General features: G+C 40.1%; 1 protein-coding gene across 1 annotated transcript in view; it reads right to left on the reverse strand.

Moving 5' to 3' along the window:
• Positions 1 to 15,969, reverse strand: part of ELOVL2 (ELOVL fatty acid elongase 2) — a 41,487-nt gene extending 25,518 nt beyond the window's left edge. The window contains exon 1 of the mRNA XM_088130619.1: positions 15,827 to 15,969. Coding sequence (XP_087986745.1) covers positions 15,827 to 15,829 — 3 coding nt within the window. The 5' untranslated portion in view covers positions 15,830 to 15,969. The remainder of the gene's footprint in view (positions 1 to 15,826) is intronic.
• Between the last annotated feature and the right edge of the window lie 3,116 nt (positions 15,970 to 19,085).

The following is a 19,085-nucleotide window of genomic DNA, read 5'->3' on the forward strand; positions in this document are numbered from 1 at the left end:
AGTCAGAAAATGAGAAGCCAGGACTGGGACAAGATTGACACCCTAACCTACAAGAAAATGGAAAAGGATATCATTGACCACACAACCAGGCAAAAGCAAAAATTTAACAAATGCCAAAACAGTCAACCAAAACCGGTGCTGGATCCCTCCTGCATTGTCATCAATTTGACGGAACTCCAGCTTGCGCCAGAAGAAACCGCCATCCTAGCCAAGGGAGGAAACTTCGCAATCACCCCCCCCAGAATTCCTGTGGAAGATATCATCGCCAATGTGGAATCAGCCATCCGCCACTGTCCTGAAGAGGAAGCAGAGGAAATAAGGGGTGAAATAGCAAGGATCCTATGGAGAGCAAAGCCCCCCACCAGCAACATAACGAAGAAAGAGAGAAATGCCATAGAAACCCTCAATTCGGACCCTGACATCATCATCCTGCCGGCTGACAAGGGCAACGCTACGGTAATTATGAAAACAGATGAATACAAAGACAAAGTTAGAGAACTACTAGACCCCACCACATACAGAAAACTAAAACGGGATCCAACCAGCAAAATCATGAAACAAACCAACACCCTGACGAAGAGCTCCTCCCTTCACCCCAACGTACTTCAACACATATGCAAGACAGAAGCCCTTACACCCAGACTATATGGACTCCCCAAAATCCACAAAGACTCGATCCCACTCAGACCCATCGTAAGCGCCATTGGCTCCCCGACATATGAATTATCCAAACATCTGGCCACCCTTCTACAGACCCACGTTGGACAGACTCCAGCCCACATCAGAGACTCAGGACATTTCATCAACAAAATCAGCACCCTGAAACTCAACCCCACGGACAAACTGGTCAGCTTTGATGTGGTCTCCCTGTTCACCAAAGTACCAGTGAGGGACACCCTGGCACTCATCAAACAGATCTTCCCAGAAGACATCACAGCTTTATTTCAGCACTGCCTAACAACCAGTTACTTTCAATGGGATAATGAGTTCTATGAACAGATGGACGGCGTCACCATGGGAAGCCCCCTGAGCCCAGTCGTAGCAAATTTTTACATGGAACACTTTGAAAAATGGGCTTTAGAAACCGCACCCGTTACCCCAACAGTCTGGTTCTGGTTTGTGGATGACACCTTCGCAATTTGGAGTCAGGATGAAGAAGAACTAGAGAAGTTCCTGAACCACCTAAACAGCATCCACCCCAGTATACAATTCACCATGGAAAAAGAAATGGACGGCAAACTTCCATTTCTAGACACATTGGTCATACGCAAACCAGACCTCAAATTAGGACACAAAGTTTACAGAAAACCCACCCACACAGACCGGTACCTACACAAAAACTCCAACCACCAAAAACTGGGCACAGAGAGAACTGCTCCTGTCTGTGCTCCTGCTCTCTGAAGATGCCGGTCACAGATGCTGGCGAAACGTTAGGAAACAAAACTTCCAGAACACGGCCACACCAGCCATTGCATTCCAGCCGTGAAAGCCTTCGACAATACAATAAATGTTCTACTTCAAAAATAACTCCCCAAGGATCTCTGCCTGGTGTATACAGTCCCCCAGACTTTTCATAAGCATCTTGTGAGATATATTAGAATTGAGAAGAAGATGGCCAAATGTCATCTAATAAGTTTATGGCTAAATAGATATTTGAATCAGTGTTTCCTTTTACCTAGTGAGATACCCTTCCACCAGATTGGGGGGAATAGCTTGGTATTTTCAGATTATGCTTCCAGCAGCCCAAACCAGCAGAGCCACTAGCCAGTGGTGACAGGTGCTCATAGGCGTGAATCAGCAATATCTAGCGAGCCACATGTTCCCCTTCTCTGTACAAGATGCTGACTTTTGTCAGTGATGTTGCTTGTGTTTCTGTTTACAGAAGCCTGTGAATAAAGCAAATAGCAAGTGGAAAAAGATTTGCTATGCTACTAAATTTGTCACTGATTGCTTTAGGTACCTTATTAACAATTGATGCTATAATAATGAAAAAAAAAGTATCCTCAGTGTATTGTGACAGTAGCTTTTGTCAACTGACAAAATTTGACCAGTTAATTGAGTGTCAATTCTTATTGTTTGGTTGTTTTTGTGTGATGACTGCCTATTCCTAATAATTTTCTGGATTTTGTGGTTAATTAAATTTTTAATGAGTTATTCATTTTATTTTGTAATAAAGGAAAGACAGGATATAAATCTAAATAATAGTAGTAATAATAACAATAATAAATGCCAGAATGATTAATAAGTATATATGATATTGACATATAATTATGATAACTTGATAAATAAATTTGTGACTTGCAAAAGAGTCCTTCAGATTCACATGGTTTATAAAGTTCATAACTAAATACACTTTAAAAGCTAGAACAGGAAGGCTAATTTGTGTTCTTTGGTAAAATGTTTACTAAGAGGGGAAATGAAGAAATTTTAAGACATGCAGGAGTTGGCAGAAAGGTAGTAGAAAGTAAAGAAGGTCTGTTTCAAGGAAGGAATGTTACTCAAAAGAAGAGAAAATGTATAAAAATGTGCTTCTGCCCAATTTCTTATGGAAGTGAGAGTTGGCTATGTCAGGAGAAACATAAAAGTAAGTTGAATGAAGAATGGGTTACAGGTAGTCCTTGCTTAAATACGGTAATTGGGACTGGAGTTTCCATCACTAAACAATGTGGTCATTAAAACATGATGTCACATGACTTTGTCATTTAGCACTGGCAATCCCGGCAGTCCCCATTGCTATCATTAAGTGAGGATTGAGGGTCGTTAAGTGAGGACCTCACATGCCCATGACTTGAGACTTCCTTCTGGCTTCCAGCAAGCAAAGTCAATGGGGAAGCCAGCAGGAAGTCACAAGTCCCAGGTGGCTCACAAGCAGGCCAGTGGGCAGGTGAGTGGTGTAGAGTATGGCCAGGTGGGGGAGGTGCTGCAGAGTGCAGGAGGTTGTGCAAGAGGTTGTGCAGGTGGCTGGTGTGGCACAAGTGCAGCCAGGCAGGGGGGTAATGCAGCCCGGCATAAGGGTGTCCAGGAGGGCATGCACTACAGAGTGTGGGTGGGGGTGCAGCAGGCAGGGGCATGCTATGGAGTACAAGATCCCTGGAATCTCATACTCCGTAGTGAGGCTCCTCAGGAGAAAAGGCAGCAGGAGAGGGAGCAACTTATGGGAGCAACTTGTGACCTTCCCTGGGAGCTTCCCCATTGACTTTGCTTGTGGGAAGCCAGCAGGGAAGGTTGCAAATGGAGATCATGTAACCACGGGACACTACAATCATTGTAAGTGCAAGCCAGTTGCCAAACACCTGGATCACAATCATGTGACTGCCAGGGTGCTGGGACAGCTGGAACCTCGAGGACTGGTTGTAAGTACCACTCATTCAGTGCCATCATAACTTTGAATAAGTGGTCATTAACCGAGAACTACCTGTACATAAGAAGAATGCATGCTAAAAGAGGAGTGAAGGCTGCTGAATGAACTTGGATTGAATACAAATGTGAAACATCTGAAAGAAGTTTGTTGAGGTTGTTAGTTCATATGGAAAAAATGAATGAGGTTCCGATCAAAAGACAAATAATATGAAGGAAGAGTGAATGAGTCAAGAGGAAGGGGGAAGTCCCAGAAAATCATGATTAGATGGAACAGATGAGATCCAGAAAAAAGAGATGAGAAGTTTAAAGAACAAATGCAATGTATTAAGTAGTTTATGAGTAGGGTAAAAGCAAGGATGTTTTGTAACAAAAGAAAGGTTTTGTGAGGTACAGTGAATGATGTTGGTATAAAATACATTGAGTAATATTTTCTTTTTTTTTCCTTACCTTGTGCCCTAAATTTTTCACTATTTCTTACTCCTTTTCTACGCTTTGCATGATGTTGTTTACCCAAAAAGAGAATAATGTGATGGGTATGTATGTATGTATGTATGTATGTATGTAATTATACAGGTAGTCCTTGTTGATTGACCACTCATTCAGCGAGTTTGAAGTTGCGATGGCACTGAATGCAGGGGACTTACAACAGGTCCTTGTAGTTACAGCTGCTGCAGCATCCCCACGATCATGAGCTCATGATTCAGGTGCTTGACAACCAGCTGGCAATTACAACATTGCAGTGTCCCTCGGTCACATGATCACCACTTGCAACCTTCACTGCCAGTTTCCAACAAGCAAAGTCAATGGGGAAGCCAGCAGGAAGTGGCAAATGGCAATCACATGACTGCAGGATGCTGTGACCGTGCAGGATTCTTCTGACTACGGCAACTAGGACTGCCGCAACTGCTGTCATAAGTTGGTGAAGTTATGTGATGTCGCGCTTTATGACTACGTTCCTTAGTGATCCCAATTAACATTGTTAAGCAAGGACTACCAGTACATGTAGACACCAGTATAGCAAGCATTAAAAATTATAACCAGCTGATACTATGGTAAGGTGTTAGCTGTGTTTCAGACAAATGCAAACTAATAGGAGGTTTAAGTACTGCATATTTATTTCTTGAGTTAAAAAAAAAAACTTTGAGATATCTCATAGCTAAAAGTGCATGCAAACAAGAGGATTTTTGCATAAACAAAAAGGACTATTATCTACAGCCACAATTATTCATACAACCAGCAGGCATGATGTGAAAGCTTGAGGAAAGAATTTGGAACATATGCTTTTGAAAACTGCCAGTGAGCTGTGCACATGGTCACTGAGCTTTAAATACCCTTTGGGAAGCATCAAAAAGCATCTAATTCCTTCACTTGGTCATGGTGAGACTATACACAATTAAAGGGTACTACATTCCAGCTTTTCTCATAGCCAATATGTGCCTAGAAGAGGTGTGTGAATAGGCTCTATGGAACCAATTATCCTTTCTCATGGAAAATAATTACATTCTTCTTTCACTGTTTATTCAGCTCCCACATTCAACTTTAAAAGAAATAGGCATGCATATACTGTAAAAATTGCAATGTCTGAATGTATATTAGCACAACTGTAACCAAATGGAACTAAAATAAAAACTGAGTTGGCTAATTGAAGCAGTGTGGCATAAAATGTTTTCATTGCATAAAAAGTGGACAGGAAAAATATGAGCAAATATGTGATGTGACTGATTCGCTAAGTGGCAAACGCAATTCAACAACAGCGAGAGTAACATGATGCACATTGGAGCTAGGAATCCACTTATAAAGTGATGGGACTGTCAGTGGCCAACCCAGAAAGAGAACTTGGGTCTTTGTAGATAGCTCAGTGAAACCATCTGCGCAGCTCGCAGCAGCTATAATGAAAGCAAATTCCATGCTATGTGTTATCAGAAAATAGACAGTTCATCAGCTGATACTATAATGCCCCTATCTAAATCTATGGCACAGCCACACCTAAAATACTAAGTGTAGTTCTGGTCATTAGAGATATCATGGAGTCACAGGAGATGCATGCGAGGGCAAGCAAGATGATCAGAGGCTTGAACAGCGTATTCTGTATATACGTGCAGGATGTAGGAGTTGACGTGGTTTAGCTCAAGGATACTTACAAAGCGGTATGAGGCTTATAAATTTATGCATGGTAAAGAATGGGTGAGCAAGAAGTCTTTTTTTAAAAATCTCCCATAATATTAGAGCTAGAGTAGTATCTGACCAGTAAAAGATTTAAAACTAATAAGAGGAGATCTTCATGCAGCATCTAATTAACCTGTGGAATATGCTGCCACAAGATGTGATGCTGACTGCTAGTTTAGATGGCTTAAAAAGAGGACAGGTCTATGAATAGCTAGTAGACTAAATGACGGGATGCTGCCTCCAGGCACAGGGGCAGTCCACCTCTGCATGCTGGGTGTGCAGGAGCAATAGTAAGAGACGATAGCTGCCTTGATCCCCCATTTGTGGGCTTCTTAGATGCATCTGGTTGGCCCTGTGTGAGACAGAATGTTGGCTAGATAGGCCAAGGCCTGATCCACTAGAGTTTTACTCAAGCTTTCATGTATTTGTTTAAGAGATATAGACCTCACTTCTCAGGTTAACTGCATCTGGAATACAGAAAAAATCTGCTGGTTAATGTGCAATCCTATACGATATTAGAACAGATGTTTTTTCACCTCTGATTAAGTTTTGCATAGTTATGACTTTTTCTTTCTTTCATAATTTGCAGATTAAATCTGGCCTAGAAAAATCTGGATTGATTACTGGATGGCAACAAAGAGAATGTGAGTTTGCGGACAAATTCCTTTCCCACACAAAGCTACTCCTGTTTTTTCTTCAAGTTTTACTGATTTCAGCAGCGCAGTAAGGAATAGAAAACTTTTTGTTGTGGATTTTATTAAACTATTATGATTTAGAAACCCTTATTAACCTCACTCAGAGAACTATCAGAAACTAAAAGAAGCAGGGGTTTAGTAGTTTGGTTTCTGATGTTACACATTTGTTATAATATGTCTCCTTGAAAAGCTGCAGAAAGTTTTTAAGAAATGCATTAACTCATGAATAATAGTCTTACTTTTGCCTGCTCCTAGTCTATTATGCATGCATATGAATGCAGGGGTGTGGAACCTATAGGCCTCCAGATTTTCTGAACTACAACCTGGACAATAAGAAAAATCCTAGGAGTTGGAGGTTCTGTGAGAGACTAAGGACCAAAACAAAAAAAGGTAACTCAAATGCAGCAAATTTTCTATCACTAGATTTTTGCCTCTTTATCAGGGATCCAGGGACTTAAAAAAACAAAACAAAACTACAGGTAGTCCTTGAGTTACAACCATTCATTCAGTGACTGTTCAAAATTACAACAGCGCTGAACAAGGGGGATTTACAACAGGTTCATGAAGTTGCAGCCATCAGAGCATCCCTGCAGACATGCGATCACCATTTGCAGCCTTCCCTGCCGGCTTCCCACAAGCAAAGTCAATGGGGAAGCTGGCAGGGAAGATTGCAAGTCACTCCTGTACGTCGCTCCAGCTGCTTTTCCTCCTGAGGGGCCCCACTACACAGTACGAGATCCCAGGGATCTCGTATGCCATAGCACCCCCCCCGCCAGCCTGCACTTCATAGCATGCACCCATTCATGGCCCCCACCAGCCTGCCTGTGCTCCCCAGCAGCCCCCCAGCAGCCCCCGTCAGCCTGCCCGTACTCCCCAGCACCAACCCACAGCCCCCACCAGCCTGCTTGAACCACACACCCCCCATGACACCCCCACACCCCCTGTGCTCCTTGCCTGGGACTCCTGCCTCTTCCTGCTTAATGACCTGTGCAGTCTTGGGGTCACAACGGCAACTGGGACTGCATGGATGCTGTTGCTAAGTGATATGGTTACGTAACATCACGCTTTACGACTGCATCACTTAGCAATGGCAATCTTGGTCCCCATTGCAGTTGTAACCTGAAGACTACCTGTAATAGATTCCATGGCCTAGAAAAGTTTGAGAACCCTTAAATGCCCCTAATTGTGGCATGTAAGAGAGATAAGGCCCTCACAATCTATGTGAAGTAAAAGAAAAAAAAATAAATAAAATGACAAAAGGGAAATAAATTCTACAGTGGCCTTATGCTTTCACCCACCCACCCCTTCCTTTAGGAAATAGATCACTCTTACAAGGTATAAACAGAACCAAACTTTATTTTAGAAAAGGTAAGCTTTAGCACATTCAAACATTCTGGGATGGAGAGATAAAACTACAGAGCTGCTAAAATTACAGATAGCCTCCCATAGAAAAACTATAAAGGAGAATATAAGACTCATCACAGACACAAGAAGATGCTGGTCTGCTCCTAATTTGGAGGAACTCTAGAGTAAAAAGATTCTAAGTTGCACAAAACACTCAATGTACTGAGCACATACAGACAACATAAATTCCAGAGAAAAGAAAGCATCAACTTGCAGTCACAGAAGTTAAAGTTAGCGCAGTTCTTAACTAACTTTCTCCTGTTCTTCTTGAGTACAGATAAGCTTGAATCAAATTGCCTCTCAGATTTGTTACCTGGAAAATCCTTCTACATGCAAATTTGAACTTTAATTGGATGTCGGGGGGGGGGGGGAGAATCTTATCTCTCCCTCCTCTCTAACCCACCTTGGTATGTTTTTGCTCATTTTCTTCTTCCACATGTAAAAGGAGGACATCTCCCTTGGGGAATCTCTTTTTGCTGTGTTCTAAAGTATCTCTCCCTCAAGAAGGTGTTGATTCCAAAGTCTGAATTCACAGCTTGCCAATTGGCACGAGGGACTGGCAGACAGGCTACAAGAGTGAATGTGAGGTAGGAGTTTGTCTGCTCTTTCACTATATTTTCCTCCACCCCACCCCACCACATACCACCACACCCCACCACATCCCACCACACCCCCACACTATAGGATTACAAATATCAGGTGAGAAACAGAAAGTGTCAAACTGTACTGCACCTCAGACATATTCTCACTAAGAAATAAGGCAAATCCTTATTTCTGTTCTCAAGACCCTTATGGACAATATGGGATCTGACAATCTTGAAATGAGATTGTCATATAAAGGATTACAAGAAGGTGCATAAGGTTAATACAGCACATAAATATTCAAGCTTAGTTAATTATTTGCAATTTAAAAATAGGAATAAACCAGTCAAAGCCATGTACTCAAGGGTATTGTTTTTGTCTCTTGTTGACTGCAGGCACAAGAATGAAACTGATTTATATATTCAGTTGGTAACTGAATTTATTCTTGTTTTATATAATTTAGGTTTTCTTAGGTGAATGGAAACAGAGGGGGAAAATACTCCCCCAAAAGAGGGTTCTCCCTCTCATCTTCATTTTAAATACTGGATGCATAGTTTGTACACAGGATACTTCTGACAGTTCAGAAATAGATCTTTTCAGCAGAAAGAAAAGAGAAAGAGATTTCAGCCTTTCAATAATTCAGATCTGAAACTTAAGACAAAGAAAGCTCTATGTTTAAATAGGTTTCTTTGTTGCCATCCTGGTCGCCTGTAGTGCAGCTCCATGTCCTGAAGATTAGGATTAATGTGCCAGAAATGCACTGCCTGTTCCTGCTGATGAAGGATTTTCTTTCCCACACTCCTTAACTGCAGTTTTGCTGTACCATAAAAGATCACCATGTTGAAGACCTTGCTAATTCTTTCTTCGATAACTAATGTAAAATTATGCTTTCAAATACAGATCACAAGGTGGCTAATGATGTTGTGGTGGGCAGAGATGCAGAGATGGTAGAACTTGCCATTCTTGATATCTGGAAAAGCTCAGATATTATTTCTATAATTTATAATAACAAAATACTTTTGTCTATCCTGCTCAAAGAGTTACGAAATCTCATAATTTTTTAGGCTGCTCAAGTTAGAATATGCTTATAATTGCATTGTAACACTTGTGTAACTAGATTACAATTTTATCTACATTGATGGAATAATGTTTTGTTCTAAGTTCCCAAGAGTCTATTGGAGTTGGGCGGCCAATAAATTTAAATAAATAAATGAATAGAAGAGTTAAAAATTATTCCACACACCATTTTTGAAGGTTTGTGTACTTTCCTTTATAAAGGATTGTTGACCTTCCAAAACATTGTTTTACTAGAAAAGATAAATTCTTGATGAAAACAAAATTTAACTTTACAGATAAAATGAGTGTCACAAGGGTTCCAAAAGAGGTTGGTACAATTGTTTGTTTGTTTGCTTTATAAGTAGAGGGAGAAAATATAAAAATATTTTAAAATATTCTTTTTAGAAATAAAATATTCTTTTTAAAAATATTCTTTTTTAAAATATTCTTTTTAAAGGCAGGTTTATTCTAAGAAGAAATTTCTTATTACTAATTACATAGAAATGGAACTTTAGGGATAAAATGAGAGCCACAAGGCTCCCTGAAATATAACCCTGAGATGCTTTCAATTTAGATTTCAGTGTCAGGAAAAATCAATAGAGGTACATGAAATGCAGAACTATTGGAGAACAGAATGCTGCATTTAGACTGCAATTTTCAGACTACATATCCAACAGGGTTTTCCCCCTTTTAACTTCAAGAGCCATTGTAGAATAATTGATCACAAGAGTAGAGTTTAAATGTCAGTAAGCATTCAACATCTAAAACTTCATACATATATTCAAGAGATGTTCTACTGAGTGATTCATTAGATGTGAACTGTTGCCCAATGTTACAGTTTTGGCTGCATCTAAATCTTTAAAGTTGATGAAATTAGTTGGACTGCGATACAGTAAATGTAGTCAGAATTATAGCTGTCTTTTGGAGCATCTAAAATACTACCTACAGTTCAAAAGATAGAGCTAAATAAAGCATCCTTTTGCACAAACAAATACTCTACAGAGAAACAACCACAAGTATAATTCATTCAGTCAACACAGCTACCCCAATCAATCCAGAAGCGAATCCGGTAAGACTGCCACTTCTGAATGCCAATTCCTTGAAACAGCATTTTCCCCTCCCCTTTTCAGGTTTTTGCCAGTAATCCAATTGCCACCACCAGGTCACTCTTCAGAAAGATTCTGTTCAGATTTTAAAGCAGAGGTTGCAAGGAATGAAGTAATAATGCCTTAATAATGCTGGCCATGAAAAATATTTATATGGGAAAGATAGATGCAGCAAATGGGTTACTGCCTGTAATTTGAGCTGATGAAATAAATATTGAAAGAGCAATCCTTCCTGCATTATTAAAAACTAGGCGAGGCTCAATTATATCTCTTTTAAGCTTAGATTTGCAAGTAAAATTAAATAGACAATTTGTCATTTGAAAAAAATGGTCTTGTGAAGCTGTTGAAGAAAGTAAGAATAGCAGGCTGAGCAAGAGAAATTGAAGGCAAAAAGAAAAAAGTTATTTTGCTTTTATTTTGCTTTTATTTTAAATGTTAAGTTATACTTATGTGTAACTGGAAGAAGTTCACATGATTCCTGTTTAGCCTAGTCTTCTCTATTACCTTCTTTCGCACTAAATGTTAGATTAGATGCTCATTTGGGTATGGAGCTATCTTTCTTTACCTTGGTTTACTAGAGTTATTAGACTAGTGTTAGACTAGTGTTATTAGTCTACTTGTTTACTTGATAGTAACATGTAGACTAATAACACTAGATTGTGGGCTCAAAAAAGGATCCAAATTCTAGAGAATGGAAATATATTTATTAGAAACAAACTTTTAAACTTCCTAGAACACTTCCCCAGGCATGAAGCTGGGTACTTATTCTCAGATACTTATTCATAATTCACAAAATATCCTTTGTATGAAAGTTCATAAGATCTTGCATCCCCAATAAATTTTGTGACCAAAAGATTCAAGCATTTTAAATGAACAACAGTTCTGCCCATTCAAAAAGTGGTTTTGTGCAATGCTACTTAATGGGTGATCACTTCAGTTGATATTTATATATGAAAAATTAGTCTTTGGGCTGCTCCAGTTCATATACTATAGCTGCATTTCCAGAAATGTATGAAATATGTCCAATCTAAGCCTTGATTTTGGTGAAAGATGGTGCTGTGTAACCCAGATGTCTTGTACACTTCCACAGCTGGAAGAATCTGACATCCAATCATCCATGTGCTATGTATACATTTCTTGCTTTAGCCAAACCCAGACAAGTCAAAGAAAAATGAAGCAAATTAATTTAGGCTCATTCTGGCCCATTTAAATTCCTGCTTTGCCTTAAAGGCAAAGACAGCAATGCCTTCCATAGGCTATCACAAAAGCCTAATCTGGAATCCTGGATGCCCAATACAGCATAATGGTTAAATCATTGGGTCATAACTGGAGAGATACAGGTTCAAGTCCCAACTTAGCCATGAAGTTGTGATCCTGAGGCAGTCATATTTTCTCTTAATCAAATATATCTCTTAAAAATACTATAGGAGGACCACAATGGAAAACTGGAATGGTTATAATAATTAAAACTACAATCAAAGAATTAACTTTGTTCAGATGTCTATCCTTGAGAAGCATACCATATATACTTATGTAAAGCTGTACAGATGTAGGATCCTCTTTGTGGGTTACCAGGGCAGAAGCCACAAACATACTTCTTTTCCCCATAATAACCCAACATTTTACATGAATTCTAAATACATGTAAATGATGAAAGGGTGTAAGTACTATTGTAAGTTAATATCATTAGCTATTAAATAATGGGCTACTACAGACTTAGGCAAGCTTAGAGTAAAGCTTTGGAAATTAATTAGATATTATTAATTTCTCACATTCATTTTATGGATGTTTACTAAACATGATAACCCAACAGATTAGACTTAGACTGGCCAACTTATAACACTATCTGATAGAAAGAAAGTTTAGGAAGATAATCTTAGCTAGCTCATCCTTCTCTTGCAGTTCCCTGAGTTATCTCTCATGTTTCTAAATTAAGTTATCCAAAACAAAAAACTTTCCAAAAAATACAAGGCAGGGGAAGCTAAGAGACAAAGATGGCCATAGTAGTATTTTTCATTTTTGATCCCATATTTATAGAATTCTCCTACACAGACATACTACCATTCATGGAACTATGTTTCCTAAAAAAATTCACTTATGATTTTATTATGATAAAGAGCCTGAGTTTTTCACTTCCTGCACTGACTTTCTCAAATGAATATGAGTTTCAGCCAACATAATCTGAAGTTGCCATCATTTTTGGAATTTTATATAACAATTTCAAATTCATTAGATTCTATTTAAACTCAGATATCAAGATAAGAATCATAGGCAAGTTATTCAGATGTGAATCTGATCTGAAGAGTATGAAATTATAGTTTTACTTATTGCTTTGTTTAATTGATAAATAAGTATAGAATATATATATTCTTCAAAATATAATTTCCCAAAGACTGTATAGGCTTGCAGGGAAGTCAAGTAACTGGTAAATGCTAGAGGTTTTATCTTTGGCTTAATTACTAGAATCTGCATCTCAAATTATGCAACAGAGCTATTATATCACACATTAAATTCATATTACCATTTATGTCATCCTGGGGAAAGGTCATTTGTTGTAATCACTAACATACACAAGCACACATTATTAAGAGAAAAAGTGACAAGCAGAATCTCTTTTCCCCTCAGTTGTCTCATCAGGAAATGTACTGAATTAATTGACAGTCATGCTAGCACAGTTAACATGAAGATTACATGAAGGCTATTCTCTTTTACAGTTTGCTCTCACACATAAATATTTTATACTCCAAAATTATATAAGGGCTTTTTAATTGTTGTTGTACACCGCTCAGAGTTGCTTTGTTTGAAATGGGTGGCTATATAAATGTGATGTATAAATAAATAAATAAATTTACAAGCTATAAGCAAAAAAGAGACCAAAGTGTTGAAAAATAATGCAATGGCAATTACTTAAAAGAACAACTGCCTACATAAATAATTGACTCTAAAATGTAAGTTCTTAAACCTGATAAGGATTCAGACTGTTCGTTCTTGTTAAAGTAAAATGGGTACATGTCCTCCAGTAGGCTTCCAAAGACTAATCTCTCTTTTGTTTAATTTCATTCTAAGAAATAAAATCAATTAGGAATAAATGTGTAACTTGCATTTCCTCCCTCTCTTCTTATTACAGCTGTTCTACAATGGGACCATTGTTCCATTACAACACTGAAAATTTACACAGAATGCAAGCACAGGGCTTCTGTCTCCCTCCCCCCCCCCCCACTTTGCTGATGTTGTAAGGGGTGAAAAGATCCCTTACATGATTTAGATTAGTTAAAATTAGATATTTCAGATCTCTGAGTGTTTATTATTTCTCTCTTTTGTATTGATTCTTGCTCTTTTAAATGGCTAGGAAGGAAAGCCAATGCAAGTTTTGCAACAATCAAAAACTTAAATAAGTGTCATTTAACTATGATGCAGTTTTCCTCTAAGAACTGACAAATCATTTAATGTGTAAGGTTTTTCCCACATGGTTAAGCCAAATGTTACGATTAGGTTCCTTTTTTAATTTTAATAGACATGCTGCAAATATTAACTTGAAGTGCCAGGCATTCTACTTTTTTCCGCACACTACTTTTGCACAGACAACTGACAATATGGTCATTCTGAATAACTCTCAAAGACCCTAATGCAGAATTCACATGAAGAATCTATCTGAGAATAAGGCTAATTTATAGTGATACTGGAATACCAATCCTTAACCACGGAACTGTTACATTAATTGTGTTTCAGTGCCCAAATTAGGAGTTAGACTCAAACTTGTGACATTTTAAATTGATTGGAATTGCAGTTTTACACTTTCTTCTGCAAGGGCATCTTAAAAAAAGGCTTTTATGTTTTGAATTGGCTAGAAGTTGGGACTATCCTTTGAGCAGAATGATATGGACCAGAAAATAGAAAGGAGTTGAGTGCCTTCTTTTAAACTGACCTTTCTTTTCAAAACTTTTTGCCACAAAAGCAAGCAGGGAGAGTAATTTGGAAGTAGTACAGCCAATCAGGGATTCTTCTGAGTTCTTCAAATTCTGTTTAAGCTTGTCTTAGGGCCACTTTGTGTTAGTGGAACAGTATTAATCAAATGCCTTCACCCATGTCTCTATTAAGTACTTTTTAAAAGCTTATTTTAGCATGCCTTCCTATAACATAATGTCCATTATCTTTTTATTGTCTTATTTTTAATAAAAGGAGTTAGATGTACAGTTGGATGATGGTTTTCATCTCAGGAAACACAAACTTGTAAAATAGAACAAATCTAATTCTAATGGGATGCTTTTAAAAATATGAGAAAGAATAAGAGAGTATTATTGTAAAGAGAATAAGAGAATAATTGTTTTCCACTGGAAAAAAAATTAACATGCAAAAGAGAAGATTCTGGTGTACTTCTTAACATGTTTAAACCTGTGGAAAAAGTTTGCTGCAAAAAAAAACTAGACAGGAAGAGAGAGAGAGAGAGAGAGAGAGAGAGAGAGAGAGAGAGTATTTTTGTATATTTTGTAGAGTGAGTGAGAAGCAGAGATTACTGTGTAGTGCGAGGATGTGTGAAGTGCAGCTTCTGTCACCAGTTATATAGACAGGGGAAAAATAGATAGCATTTGCATGTGTAAGAAATGGAAGCAACATGCAGTACTGTGTGGAATATTAATGAGAATACACGATACTAGGCAGAGCAATGTGTCTTGTATAGGTGCCAAGGAGAGAAGAAAGGAAGTGACAGGCAGGTATAAAATTGAATGAGTCAAAATGTGGATTAGTGCAATTTTATGAAAGTGTGTAGAGTGTACGAGAAGAAAAACAATATGGCATATCAGTATGAGCTACATATCTACAGTACACGATGGAAATAACATTTGGCATTTGTATGCCAATGAGAGTGGCCGCTTTGAGGTGGAAATAGGCACAGTGAACAGGTACCAGCACAGCTGGTATGAGAGAGAAAAGAGCAGGAGGGGGAAAGACGCACAAGACTGTGGAGAAGAAATACGGTCTATGCGTTTTTGAGGGAAATGTGTGAAGACTGAGTGAAGGAATAGAAGTATGGGTGTGTGTGTGCATGCCTGTAGAAAGAGCAAGGAAACAGGCATGTCAAAAAAAGCATAGATGGTGCCTGTGTACAAGATCCAACGAATGTGAGAGAATAAGGTGTGTGTATATGAGTCTGCTCCAGAGAGAGAGGGAGAGGTGGTTAACTAGCTTTGTAGGCATATCTGACAGGAATGAATGGAGAGCGTGTCTACTGTATGTAGGTACGTCGGTACAGCGCAAATGTGGTCCAGGGACCTGCCCGGGCAAACGGGGCGGGAGGCGCGATTTAGAGGAAGGCAGACGCTTCGATCTGTGCCGGCTGTCTCTCCATCCGTCACAAAAGAAGGCAACCCTGGCCGACGGCCCGCTGCCCCCGTCTCCTAGCCTGAAAAGCGGCGGCGCCCACCGAGCGAACTAGAATAGGCCCGTCCCTCCACTCACCATGTTGCCGCCGAGAAGGGAGGGATCGCTTGTGGGTGGGCAACCAGGCGCAGGTTGCTCGAGCCGCTGCTGCCTAAAGCGGGGAAAGGCAGAAAGGGAGAGCAGTGCGCGGTGCCCGCAGCCGGTGTTACCGCGCTCCTCAATCCCGCGGCCGGCAGGTGCTTCAGCTGGTTAGGCGGCTTCTCGCCTTCGTCGCCTCCGCCTTCCTCCGCCGCTTCCTCCCTTTCTGCAGCTTAAGCAAAGCCGCGGCCGTACCGTGCTCTCCTCCCCTCCCCTCCCCTCTCTCCTCTCCCTCCTCCTTTTGTCTTCTCCATCGCAAGGAGCCGGCGGTGACTTCAGATGCGGGGGCGGGGCGAAGGAGGGCCGGGAGGAGAGGTCCCTCGCCAGCCAACGGATGGAGGGGCGGGGGTGGTGGTGGAGGGGTTCTTCACAGGAATGTTGCCCTCCTGCGCACTGGCGGGGGGTCACAGCATCTCTCGGCTGCAGTGCCTGAGCTAGTCCGACGTCGTCCCCGGTGGGATTCTCTTCTGAAGCGCCGTGCAGAAGGTTGGGCTGCCCGGTCTGTGCGCGCGGACCCCGGGCGCAGCAGCCACTGCTCTCGCGCCCATTTCGAACCTCCCCTTTGCCCGTCTTGGCTACGTTGAAGGGGCCACTTTGCAGCATCCCCTACAAGGCCGCCCCCAGCCACCATTAGGGTAAGGGAAGTGCAATAAGCATCAGGCAAAAACCTTCGGATCTCCTGTGAGCATTATTATTAATTATTATTTTTAGTCGCACAATCAGCCAGATGTTTAGACTGGATTTGGGATTTTTATCCACCTATCGAGTCCTTCCCAAGGACTGGGATAGGCAGATGTTGTTTGATGGTGTTAAAGGAATTGTTGCAGGATGTAAGCTGTTCCAGGTAAAGCTGCCTTTTGCAATTGACCGATGGTAGTTTTGTCAATGCCGATGGTGTTCCAGTGGTACTCCAGAAGTTTTGGGAATGCACTTAAGGTGCCTATAACTATTGGTGCCTATAACTCTTGGCTTTCTTTTGCCAAAGCCGTTCTACTTCTATTTTCAGGTCTTTATATTTTGTGTTTTTTTCCAGTTTTTTCTCTCCTATTCTGCTGTCTCCAGGTATTGCAATGTCCACTATCCAGACTTTTTTGCCTTTCTGCTTATTATTATTACTATTATTATTTCCTCGTGATTTTTCATCCACATGCTCCAATCCTATTTAACTGTTGATATTAGCAACATTAACTGAGGGTCATATTTACACAGCTTCCCCTTAATTTGAATAAAATATTCTGAAATGGTTACAATTTGGTATAATTTATTCCACATAATGAAATCATGGAGGAAGTACAGAAATCTATGTAGCCCTGTCTCTGAAGGTGGAAAATCCTACTCCACCACCCTGTTGGCTCTTGAGGGTTCCTCCCTACCCCAATTGGTCACAAACTGTACTTCTAATAATCGTTGGCTAACATTTTTTTATTTATGCAATTTCTATAGCCACCCATCTCAATCCAAGTGACTCTGGGGGGCAAACAATTTCAATAATTATAACCATTAAAACAATTACAATTTATACATATAGGCAGCTGAGAATTATCATAAAAATTACATAAGAATCAACAGTGCAACCAGTAATGGGCCCCTTAACATTTTTGGGACTCCAGGCTTGGGCACATAGCCAGGTTTTTAAAGCCTTACAAAAGGCTAGCAGGGTCGGGCCATCCTGAGCTCCAAAGGAAGAATGTTCCAGAGGGCAGGGGCTACTGCATAGAAGACACACCTTCTAGTCCCTACCAGCTGACATTCCTTGGCTTAAAGGAATAACATAAAGGAATTTACTGTGCAAAATGGAATTAAGGCACTCGATCCATGAAGCAGCCAACCATAGCAAAGGCTCTTGGTATGCTAGATCTCTCACCAAGTGTAAGAGTGTAAGTATAAGAACAGATCAGGGTCATTCTGGGGAAGTGTTCCCTTGCAGAGGAAAGTCTTTCTGAGTAGCTGCAAATCTGGTAGTATTACAGTACAAAACCTGCCTTACAGAAACCCTTTTAAATGATACAGAGATGCAGGGAATGAAGATCACTTGCAAACAATGTATTCAACAGCATATTGGAAATTTCACAAAGAGGATGTGAAATCCCAATGGAGTATTGAGAGAGAGAATGGGAGAGAGAAATTGCAAAAGGCTACAATTCCTGATTGTAAATCAACATGAAAGCTGGGCACAGGCATAAGGAGGCGGGGGGACATGGTGAAAAAGTCTTTCTGCAGAAAGCAGGCTGTAGAAAGTGGCTCCTGATGTGATAGCAATGCCATTTCAACAGAAAAATCAACTTTTCATCATCTGGGAAAATGCCAGTGGGAGGGGTCACTTATGGGAAGGCTTATGATCTTACACTGGGTCATTATGGTTAAAATGCCAATAAATGGGGCATTCTGCCCCCAGATGACAAAAGATGTCCGCAACATCGCTAAATGCATGACCATCTGTAGATTCAAATCTGCTCACAGCAGGGATTGAGCCTTCTGGTGATCGGACAATATTGTTTCTGTGTCCTTTTCATTGCACTTGGTCACATCTTCCTGATGTCATGCCAATGAGGTTTATTTTTTTAGAAAATGAAATAGATAACTTTGCAAAAGGTGACATTGCAAAATGCGTGGTAAAGAGGCATATAGGACATCATGGTAAACAGGTAAGACACTTCAGATTTGTTTTCCTTTAATCTTTTTGGGGGGAAGGGGGTTGTGGTCTTTTGATGCAAAACTAAAGGAGTGCAGTGAGGGACTCAGTTACTGACCAATAGCTGAGCACTGATTGGCTGATATCTCTGCTTGTTTATTGGCCAGAAAGAGCACATTCTGATTGGCTGACAAGTAAAATGGTAAGAACAACCCACTCAAGCCCTGCTTCATAATGGTTTTGAAATTAGACTTTGGCAATAAATGGCTGATCATGTGGAAACGTGCTTAGGCTATACAGTACTAAGGGTTAATACTAGGATTTTGTCTGTCCTCTGGTCTATTATCTTACAACAGAGCAATAGCGAGGCATAATTGCTTATTGTCTAACTGCATCTAAGCTTACTGCACAAAAAGGTTTGCCAACTACTCAGTGACTGGTGCCTCTCCCATACTCTTCTGCACAAAATCAGTGCACAAAAAAAATCACAGTTTTGGATACTATTTTTGTGCAAAACTAGAGACCGATAATTGAGTTTTCTTTTTTGGTTGGCAGAACTGCAAAATA

This window comes from Python bivittatus, unplaced genomic scaffold (assembly GCF_059951505.1).
Source record: "Python bivittatus isolate LINGU-HERP-01145 unplaced genomic scaffold, Pbiv_v1 ctg000840_np1212, whole genome shotgun sequence".
Taxonomy (NCBI): Eukaryota; Metazoa; Chordata; class Lepidosauria; order Squamata; family Pythonidae; genus Python; species Python bivittatus.